The sequence below is a fragment of the Talpa europaea genome, assembly GCF_964194135.1.
Source record: "Talpa europaea genome assembly, chromosome: 9".
In the NCBI taxonomy this organism is placed as follows: Eukaryota; Metazoa; Chordata; class Mammalia; order Eulipotyphla; family Talpidae; genus Talpa; species Talpa europaea.
The window spans coordinates 32,645,481-32,656,183 of record NC_140076.1 but is presented as its reverse complement, the minus strand read 5'-3'; the positions used below and the strand labels follow the sequence as shown (position 1 = coordinate 32,656,183).

Below are 10,703 nucleotides of genomic sequence, written 5' to 3'. Positions count from 1 at the left end.
CTTAGGTTCAACCCACCTTTGTCATCAGTTCAATGGCTTTTGTGTGTGTCTACACTTCCCCTTAAACCATTAACAGGTGGGCCCCATCTCTTTCAGCTCCCAGGTTGCTTGCTTCAGGGCTGTGCTTTCAAGGTCACTGTTTCAGCCTTTGGTGTTGCGCCTTGCTTGCTTTGAGATGAGAGTTCACTGACCATCCCTTACGACCCTAGCGTGGTTGGGGGTGGGGCTGTAGGCTCTCCATTTTGAGTCTCTTCCACTTCCCACCAGATAGCTACCTAGGCTGCCAAGATGCCAAAACCTCGGAAGGGCCCGCAGACCAGTGGCCAAGGTGTGGCAGCTGCCAAACAGGTACAGATATTGCAACGGCCTCCTTCACCCCTGGGCCTGAGGGTGGGGGTCTCTGGACAGCTTGGACAAACTAGTTCACCTGTATGGCTTCCCCATTAGCCCAGAGAGCTGTGATGGTGCCTTTTGAAGTTGGTAGAGCCCATGAAAGACCCTCTGTTGGTCTTTGCCACTCACATGGCAGATGAGGCTTGAATCCCTGGGTTTCACCACAGACATCCTTCTGCCTTGGTGACCTTCATAGGAATAATTGGGAGGTTCAAGAGCCACTAACATTTAGTGTGTCCTGAGAGGGTCTCTGCACTCTCATGGGTCCCTCGTTTAAGCCATTTAGCTTGGCAGCCAAGGATACTGGGATTTGAGGGTTATAGCCACGGGAGAGCTTTGCTGTCTAGAGACAAAGGGCTGTTGCCCAAAAGTTTCAGGGGGGAGGGGGGTATTCCCTCCCTTTATTTCTTCTGGGCTCAAATCCTGAGATTTCTATCTTCATTGTCCAAAAAGAGGAAAATAAGAGACGCGGTGGAGTAAAGGGCATAGACTCAGATCACAAGATGTTTTTTATTTTTCATTTTTTTTTAATATTTATGCATATAAGAACTGGGGTACAGGCCAGAGGTGTGGGGGGTGAGAAGATTCACCAGAGACAGAGCGGGGAACAGAACAGGCAGATACACTGGAATACACCGCTGAGGGGAGCAGCGGGCTGCAGGAGAGGTCTGTGCGCCATGTGGGACCCTCACCCGGTGGCTGGGGATCAAACCAGTGTTGCAGAGGCTGCGGGCAGCTTCACAGCTCAGCGCTCAACCGCTGCACCGCCGGGGAGGCCCCTGTTGCTGTTATTGTTAATGATGATGCAGCATAACCTTACTGGGGGTGTTTGCAGTCATCCGGGAGTGTCTCGCAGGGTGAAGTGTAGTCCTTAATTTTCCTTTGTGCTCGTTGGGCTTCACCGGCAGTGAAGGAGACATTGACCAGTCCTTTCGGAGCCCAGAATCTGGCCCTGGGCTGGGCTTCACCCTCTACCTCCTTGGGTGGTTCCTAAGAACCCTCCTCTACTCTCAGCTGGGGCTCTTTGTGGAGTTCAACCCTGAGGACATGCTTCTGGGGATGGAGGAGACTGAAGATGATGGCGACCTGGAAGCTGAGCTACTGGCCCTCACTGGGGAAGCGGGAAACACAAGCAAAAAGCCGGCACCCAAGGGGCAGGGTGAGTTTGCAACACTGGGCTGGCTTGGTGCTGGTGCCCGAGGGGGCTCAGGCAGGTGGTGGGGAGGGTCCATCCTCATAGCTGGGAGCGGGCCAGATCACCGGGTCCTTCTGCTAGCCTCGTGCCTCCCACTGCTTCCCCACCAAGAGGCCACCTTGCCCTGCCCACATAGCTGTGTGATAGGGAGCACCTCCTGCCCGGAACTACCTCCCCCCGTGGTGGACAGGCAGCAGTCTTTCTCACTCTGACTCAGACCCCTGTCCTTTGCCCTGGTGAGGGCCTGGTGTAGAGCAGAGGCTCTGGTAGCAGGGACTGAATTAGGTTCATAGTAAATACACAGAAATTATGTCAAGTAAGTAGAATCTTCCTCCCCAAATTGGGAGAATGCAGATCTGGGAGGGTCAGAGGATCTATGTCTTCCAGTCCTTGCCAGGAACCCTCCGAAAATCGCATTTCATCACATAGGCCCTTGAGATGAGACAATGGGAGGACCCAGGAAGGGGTCCTGTGGTCTGGGAGAACCACCTCTCCCCCTTCTCTCTTTATTTAAACCTTTTTTTTTTAATTATACGAGTGTGGACTTGAATCTGGGGATTTCCGTGTTGGGAAAGTTAATTAATATTGGTAGTTCTCGGTTTATTCAAATACCAAGCGGGAATATATTACCTATCAGAATGATGGTGAGGCTTAAGTGGACACTGAGTATCTTTGCATATGTGAAAGGCGTGGCATGGGGGTGGATGACTGTCTGGGAGTAACTACTTCAGCAAAAATGCTGAGAAGGGAGCACTTTGTAGCTGTTGGAGGGCCCAGAAAGGTTTCCTGTTGAGGGTCTTTTGAGCTGGGTCATTAAAGGAAGAGCAGGAGTTTCCAGGTGGCACCTGGGCCATGGAGGGGAAGGTTTCTACCCGGTGCTGTCACAGTGGATGGGAGACCCTCCATGGCCCCTCTTGGACCTTTTCTGCGTTGCTCTGACCCTCTGTAACCCTCTTCCCCAGCCCCTCTGCCTATGGCCCACATCGAGAAGTTGGCGGCGGACTGCATGCGGGATGTGGAGGAGGAGGAGGAGGAGGAGGAGGAAGGGCTGGAGGAGGACGCAGACTTGCTGGTGCGTCTGCCAGGCTGGGGTCCCGGGCTCCGAGGGCAGGCCTGTTGGGAGGCCCGGGGCTTGTCCCTGTGCTGCTCTGATGTTGAGTCAGTGCCTTGCCCATCTTGGGCCCATTTTCCTGCCTACAGTGTGAGACTAGTCTCATCTGGTATGAGCTCTGCACTGGAACATTCTCAGCTTTGGCATGTTCACTGTTTTCAAGGCTATCCTTGGTCAGATTAAAGAAGTTTTTTGGCAAAAGGGATTTTCAAACACAGTGATTTTGGGAAATACTGCTGGGGGGAGAGGGTCCTTTATGGTTGGATCTTGTTGTGTGTGTGGCCATGAGTCCCCCAAGCTCCTGGGACCTGTCTCTTCCCCCCAGACTGAGTTGCAGGAGGTGCTGGGTGACGATGAGGAGGCTGGGCCCCCGGATGGTGATGAGCCAGCCAGCCAGGGTGACTCTGAGGAGAAGGCGGCATGGGAAAACATTGCCCCTCCAGGGCAGACAGCTCCAACAGCTTCAGTCCCAGCAACTCAGGTAGGTTCTGGAGGGGCCTGTGTGCTTGATGTCCCTTTGTGTCCGGGTATAACAAGCTGGTGGCATGACTTGCAGAGGAAGGCTGCAAGAGCCCTTTCCGGGACCGTCTTCCACAGCTGCCCCAAGCAGAGACTGAGCACAAGAACTCCTTGGTGAATGGCTGGCCTCAAAGGCCTCTCTGTTCTCTCAGACCACCCCCCACAGCCATTTCTTGGCTTCCGCAGATTGTTAGGGCCTGTTTTCGCCTCTGACATGGCCTCTGGCCTCTCTAGTAAGTCTTTGCCTCTCTCCTTGAGGCTTTTAGGCTCTTTTTTCCTCCTTGAATCCAAGGGCTCTGTTTTCTGGGGCAGCTTCCTTGCAGGGAGGGAGCAGCAAGGGCCTAGCTGGTCAGGGAGTAGCCAGGCCCTGAACTGAAGTATCCACAGGCTGGAGGGCCTCGGGGGCTGCAGGCGCTGCTGGAGGATCGAATCCATAACTATCAGGAAGCTGCCGCCAGTGCCAAGGAGGCCGGTGAAGCAGCCAAAGCCAGGCGCTGTGAGCGTGGCCTGAAGGTGGGTTGGGGAACAGCTGGGAGGAACGGGGGAGAGGGTCATGGGTAAGGCGCAGGAGGAGGTTGGGCCGTGGAGGGAAGGCCTCCCCATCAGCCCTGGGAACATGATGGCTCCCTGGCCTGTTTTCAGGCAGGGCCTAGGCCAAGCTGGCTATCTGGGTTTGTGGCTCTTTCTGCTCTCAGACTCTGGAATCTCAGCTGGCTGCCGTGAGGAAAGGCAGGAAGATCAATGAGGATGAAATTCCACCTCCAGTGGCCTTGGGCAAGAGGCCCTCAGCCCCCCGGGAGACAACCAACAGTAGCCCTGATGTAGAACCCCCAGACCCTCCCACTGTGGAGCCAGGTATCTGGACATCCAGTCTGTCTCAGTTGCCAAGGTCAGAGCCCATAGGCTGCCCCTCTCCCCCACCTCATCCAGCCACTGTCCACTGTCATCAGTGGCACCTTCTCTGAGAGGGCTTCAGACCAACCAGATCTTTGGACACTGGGACCCCAAGGTATGCCCTTTTTTAAGCCTCACACCCTTTCTGGGCTTTTTGTTTCTCCACAGACAATGCCTCTCAGCCTGAGCCCATCCTCTTGGGCAGCTCTGACATTTCTGCCCCACATGATTCAGACCCAGACCCCCGGGTCCTGCTGCTGGCCCGACAGAAAGAGTACAAAGTGGCTGCCCTGAATGCCAAGCGGGCTGGAGACCTGGACAGTGCCCGAGAGCTCATGAAGATTGGGAAGGTATGACCTCTAGCCTACAGAGGCCTGTGAGCCAGATGGAGAGCAGTGGCCTGCTGGAGGCAGGCCGGGCTTGAGAGAAGTGGCCTGAGTTGTTTTCAGCTGAGGCTTTTGGGCTTTCCCTGGCTTATGCCCACACCCACTGTTTTTCCTGTTACAGAGGTTTAGTGCTGTCCTGGAGGCCCTAGAAAAAGGGCAGCCTGTGGACCTGAGTGCCATGCCCCCCACACCTGCAGGTCAGTATGGGGGGGGGGAACCTGCTGGGGCTGGGGAGGTGTTTCAGGGCTGGATTGGCCAGGCATCTCCACCACCACCCGTGCTTTGGGTCCCCTAGAACTGAAGCACCACCCACGAGCTTCCAAGGCCTCCATGGAACCCTCAGTGGTTCCCCCAGCAGTGGAGCAAGTACAGCTGGTGAAGACCCCTGACTCTGCAGCAACCTCAGGTAGGACGGGATGGTGGAACTGTGGTGAGGGCCTGGAGAGAAGCAGACAGAGCTGATGCCATCTCCTTCCTCCTCTCAAGTGACCCCTGCTGAGCCACAGACAGTGCTGGATGCCTTGCAGCAGAGGCTGAACAAGTACCGTGAGGCTGGCGTCCAGGCCCGGGGCAGTGGGGATGAGCGCAAGGCCCGGATGCACGAGCGCATTGCCAAGGTGGGCCCGCTGCCTCCTACACCACCGCCTTGTGGCGGCCTCTGACCGGCTGCTTTCTGCTTCTGCAGCCAGCCCTGGTCTTTGAGTCTGCGTGTCTGTCTTGCTGGAACCTTTGTTGCTTTGGGGTCCTTTTTCTTCTGGGGCTGCTCTTTGTCAGTCTTCCTCCCCATCTCCCTGTCTGGAACCTGCAGACTGCTGTCCACCCTTAGGCCCCTCTCCCTCTCCTTGCAGCAATATCAGGATGCCATTCGAGCACACCGAGCGGGACGGAAAGTTGACTTTGCTGAATTGCCTGTTCCTCCTGGTGAGTGTTGGTTGGCCTGGGGACCCTAACATGGAGGTCTTTGAACAAGACGGCTTGGTCGGGGCAGGAAATGCTTTCCTACATGTCTGCATCCACTCTAGCCACCCATTCTAGCCCTGAAAGCCCAAACCAGGGCCCACAGCAGCTTCGTGCTTCCCTGAGGCTAAGCCACTGCCCTCCCGCCTGTTCCTGTTCACAGGATTCCCGCCGATACCGGGCCTGGAGCCCTCTGCAAGCACTGAGGAGGATGCCGTGGCAGCTGCTTTAGCCGCTGCCCAGAACCTGGCCTCCTCAGAGGATACAGCCCCAGCAGAGGAAGATGAGGATGAGGTTTGACTGAGGGTCCGAGACTCCAGGGGTTGGTGGTGGGAAATAGCAGGAAAGGGGTAAACCCAAGCCCTGCTGCTGCCCATGCCAGCGAGCCTGGCGAGGTTGGTACTCTCTCCTCCATTTAGAAAAGAAGCTAGGCTAAGAGAACCCAGCCAGGAATGAGCAGAGCTAGAGTTAAATCAAGGTCTTTCTGCTCCAGAGCCCATGTTTTATCCCCATTCCCCTGCTGTCTCCTGCCGGGAGGTTAACTTAGAGAACTTTCGAGCCACCTTCCCGCTGTGCGGTTGTGGCTAGCCCCTAAGGAGAAGCCATTAGCTCTGGTTACACAGTGAGCTAGTGCAGATATGTGGGAGAGCCCACGTGTGCGAGTTGCCAGGGCAAGTATGAGACCCCGTATGACACCTCCTGGCTGCTTGTAGGATGAACCCCCAACCCAGGCCCCAGTGGCCAAGAAGCCAGCACAGCCTCTGGTTCCTTCATCTCGGCCCCTGCCTGGGCCCAAGACATCAACTTCTAAGGAGTCGCTGAGTCCCTCTGGTGAGTTGGGAAAAGAGCGGGGAGAATAAAGGGCCTGGGCAAGCACGGCTTTAACCAGTACCCTCTCCCCTCAGTGCGGGAGCAGCTGGCACTGCTAGAGGCACGGAAACTGCAGTACCAGCGGGCAGCCCTGCGGGCCAAGCGTGGCCAGGACCTGGAGCAGGCCAAAGCCCACTTGCGGGTAGCCAAATGCCTTGAGGCTCAGATCATCCAGGTTCGAGCCGGCCGATCTGTGGACCTCTCTAAGGTGAGCCCACTTGGCTAAGCAGCAAGGCTTCTCAGGTGGTGGGTTGGGTAGCAGACCTGCTGGGCAGTGCTATATGGATTGGCAGCTCTTTGGAGGTGGATCAGATGTGGTAACAACTGGGAAAGAGCCTTTTGCATGTGCCTCTGCCTGCCACAGTCTCGGGAGAGGGTGGGGAAGGCCGGATGGGCAGGACAAGGTTCGAGGAGGCAGAGGATCACAGCAGCCTGGGCTAGAGTGGGAGGCAGTGAGTTCTCCTCATGGGAGGTTAGAAGCTGGGAAAACATTTAGTTTGGACCCCTGCATTTGTTTGCTTTAATAGAAGAAATATCTGACTTTTGGGGCCCCTGAGGGGCCTTGTGAACTGGGCAGGTGCCTTCGCCCTTGACGGATGAGGAAGGTGACTTCATCCTCATTCACCATGAAGACCTACGGCTCTCCCAGAAGGCTGAAGAAGTGTATGCACACCTACAAAAAATGCTTCTGGAGCAACATGAGGTCAGTAGACTGGTGGTCTGTTGCTCAGGCCACGTAGGCCTGGATTTGAATGTTAGCTCTTCCTCTTAGTGGCTGTGTGACCCTGGGCAAGGCATTTTCCCTCTCTGAACCATGAGAACATGGGATGATAAACAGTCCTCTGTTAAATGGTTAGGAATTCAGAGTGGAGGGGGCAGTCCTTTGAAGATGATTAGAAGAATTGTTAGGGGAGTATATATACGTATATATAAAAGTAGACATATATGTGTACTTTAAGGTTGATTGATCTATGCATACAAGAACTGGGAAGTAGACCAGAGGTGGGGGGATGGGGAAAGGATTCACCAGAGACAGAGTGAGGAGCAGTGGGCAAGACAGGAGAGGTCTGCTGTACCAGGTCAGTCAGCTACCTGGCCGTGGATCAAACTCATGCTTCAGTGACTGGCAAAAGCTTGATAGCGCTACATCTGTAACCCCTGTGCCACCAGGGAGGCCCCTATGTATACTTCTTGATTGTATTTCTCAGAACTGCTGCCTGCAAGTCTGCCTTTTGAAGTGATAGTTGGATAAGTAAACTTTGGGGAACAGCGAACCTTGCTTTAGCCAAGACTTAACAGCAGAAACCTAGGCAGAACAGTTTGAAGGATCTTGGGAACACTGACCTCAGGGTATGTGTTAGGGGAGGAAAAGGATGTGACTACAGAAAAGGTTGGGACTTTCAGAAGTCAGGCCTTGAATACCTGCCAAGATAGGTTCTGCCCTAGGCGTCGCAGTCACTCTGGGCCCTCTTTTTCAGAAGTGTCTGCTGTTCTCTAAGCAGTTCATGCACCAGGGCAATGTGGCTGAGACCACCCGGTAAGTGCAAGGGAAGGTGCTTTTGGGGAGGTGAGCAGAAAATGAGCCCTACCATGCTGACACATGCACCCATCCCTGTCAGGTTTGAGAAACTAGCTCAGGACCGCAAGAAGCAACTTGATATCCTGCAGCTGGCCCAGGCCCAGGGCCTCGACCCTCCCAGCCACCATTTTGAGTTGAAGACATTCCAGACTGTGAGGTGCCAAAGCCTAAGGGAGACAATGGCTCCGTGCAGGGCCGGGGCAAGAGGCTGGGAGCCCAAGGCTGGCATAGGACATGGGGGCCATCTGCAAGGAGCTCTAGACAGAGGTGGGGCATGGGCAGGGGGTGTCACAGACCAAGGTCTGTGTGGCTCCTAACCTGGATAAGCTTTGCCTGCCGAGGTGGGAGGCAGTGGAAGAGGCGGCTTTTCCCCACCATCCTGCTTTACTTTGAGCTCTTTCTTCTTGCTTCCTGGCTATAGGATCTTCGCAGACCTCAACAGCACAGAAATGCATCTTATCATTGTCCGCGGACTGAACCTCCCTGCCCCTCCAGGTAACCCTAGGACACCCCTCATCCAGGAGGCTCTTGCCCAGACGCCCCACTCCTGGCTCTCCCTCTACATGAAGTGCTAGGTGTCTAGGTACTCCCTCTGATCCTGGCTCCCACTTCTCCATAGGGGTGACCCCTGATGACTTGGATGCTTTTGTGCGGTTTGAATTCCACTACCCTAACTCGGTGAGGTTCATGTAGAGGTGGGATCCCCTAAACTGCCTCTCCCATTCCAGGACTCTGATCAGTTCCCCCCGTCCTTGGGAGGTCTCACTATAGGATGGGGTCCCTTCTTGTAAACCCAGAATTCCTGACCCGATATTCTTATTTTCAAGCTGTTCTGACTGCTCCCTTCTCAATCCTTTAGGATCAGGCTCAAAAAAGCAAGACAGCTGTGGTGAAGAACACAAACTGTCCAGGTACGGGCTCACATGGGGGCCATTCCCTCTCCCCCACTATGCTCATATTTGTGTGCAGTGGTGGTTCCCAGCATGCTCTCATCTCACTTGGTCTACTCAACTTGAGAGAAAAAGATATTGGCACATCTTTTATGTCGGTGGGGAAAGTGAGGCTCAGAGCAGTAAGGGGACCTGCCTAGCTAGGATCTCATCAAGGTGGTGATGGGAATGGAACTTGAGTCCAAGAACCCTGACTCTTAAATTCCCAGATCTCCAAGGCCAGGTGCCCTCCCACCTTGTGGTGGTAATCACCTTGAATTGTAGGTGGAGAGGGGAGGCCAGACTTGGGCCTTTCACTTTTCTCAGGAAATCCCAGCGAGCCAAACTCCTCCTCCTACTATTCTTGCAGAATTTGATCAACTCTTCAAATTAAACATCAACCGAAATCACAGGGGCTTCAGGAGGGTGATCCAAAGCAAAGGAATCAAGTTTGAAATCTTCCACAAAGGGTGAGGCCCCTGTCAGTCATCCCGCCAAGGTGGACTGGACAGGAGTGGCTTTTGTTGCCCTTACTGCTCAGTGTTCCTGCACCAGGATTCCCCCAGCTCATTCCTGCCTTCCGTGCCCAATACTTTGCTGACTCTTGGCTCACCAGGTCCTTCTTCAGAAGTGACAAGCTGGTTGGTACAGCCCACCTGAAGCTAGAGCGGCTGGAAAATGAGTGTGAGATCCGCGAGATTGTGGAGGTAGGTTGGACAAGACAAAGGATGTGGCAAGAAAAGAGCCAGCATTTATTGATGATCAGTGTAGGGTTTTTAGGCTCATTAATTAAAAATTCCTGTGAATGTGCTGTTGAATATATGCCACTTGATAAATGAGGCGATATGGGGGAAGTAGTTACATTCTTTCACAACACTCTTGGCCGCTCAAGTTCCCAAGGACGCTGGATCTGAGAGCTCTGGCGAGGTCTGATCATGGCTGTCAACCTGGCATAGGTTTCTGGTGTCAGGCTTGTCGTTAGGGTGATTGTCTGGCAGTATAAGGTGAAATAAGCTCTGGATGTAAAGTTGGTAAGGCGTTCTCCGCACAAGGGCCCAGACTGTTCCTTAAACCTCCATGAACACAGGGGGCAGGGACTATAACCGCTTGCCTCTGACAGGTGAGGGTTCCTCACCTGTGCTTATGAACAGTGTTGCTACATAAGCCCCTCTCATTGTTCCCTGGCAGAGCTGGGTACAGATCTCTGCTGATGCCTTCACAGTCTGGGGCTTTTCTGGGGCTGTTATTTGTAAGAAGGGCCTGCTCAGTATTGGCCCCATTGAGAGTGGTCAGACTCGTGGAGCCTGACCACTGCTTTGTACATCAGCTGTGCAGTGTCCTGCCCAGGAGGAGGGAAGCAGCACAGTGGGTGGAAAGGAACCCTGGGCCTGGGGTCTAGTCCTGGCCTTCCACGCAGTGGTGGTGTGAGTTCAGTGGTTTTCAGGCTGCACCTTAAAGCCAGAGCATTTCTTCTGGGAGTTGCCATGGGGGGAGGAGGGGGAACCAAGCAGAACCCTAGGTTTTTCATCTCCACTTCAGAGCACTGATGCTTATTTAAACTTAGATGTTATTTTACAAAACTTACCTAAAAGCACCTCCACTGGGCAGCAGGCTGTTGAGCAGGACGTCATGAAACAGACTCCTGTGTTAACACTGCAGGCCCTCTATCTTCTCACTCCTTTCCTGCGCACCCTGGGTGCTGCCTCCCTCTACCTCTTTTGTTTTGTTGGCATCCTCACAGGTCCTAGAAGGAAGGAAGTCCACGGGGGGCAAGCTGGAGGTGAAGGTGAGGCTGCGGGAGCCTCTGAGTGGCCAGGATGTGCAAACAGTCACCGAGAACTGGCTGGTTCTGGAGCCCAGAGGCCTGTGA

General features: G+C 54.4%; 1 protein-coding gene across 1 annotated transcript; it reads left to right on the top strand.

Moving 5' to 3' along the window:
• Window positions 1-288: 288 nt before the first annotated feature.
• On the top strand, window positions 289-10,703 carry CC2D1B (coiled-coil and C2 domain containing 1B; the record flags this gene model as incomplete). Its single annotated transcript, XM_084244287.1, has 23 exons — window positions 289-348; window positions 1,408-1,552; window positions 2,551-2,660; window positions 3,025-3,180; window positions 3,606-3,731; window positions 3,914-4,073; window positions 4,281-4,462; window positions 4,620-4,695; window positions 4,794-4,904; window positions 4,985-5,115; window positions 5,347-5,419; window positions 5,619-5,749; window positions 6,169-6,286; window positions 6,361-6,533; window positions 6,903-7,028; window positions 7,804-7,862; window positions 7,945-8,061; window positions 8,326-8,399; window positions 8,524-8,582; window positions 8,764-8,815; window positions 9,204-9,303; window positions 9,450-9,540; window positions 10,575-10,703. The coding sequence occupies 23 exons, from the start codon at window positions 289-291 to the stop codon at window positions 10,701-10,703; spliced, it is 2,559 nt and encodes an 852-aa protein (XP_084100413.1).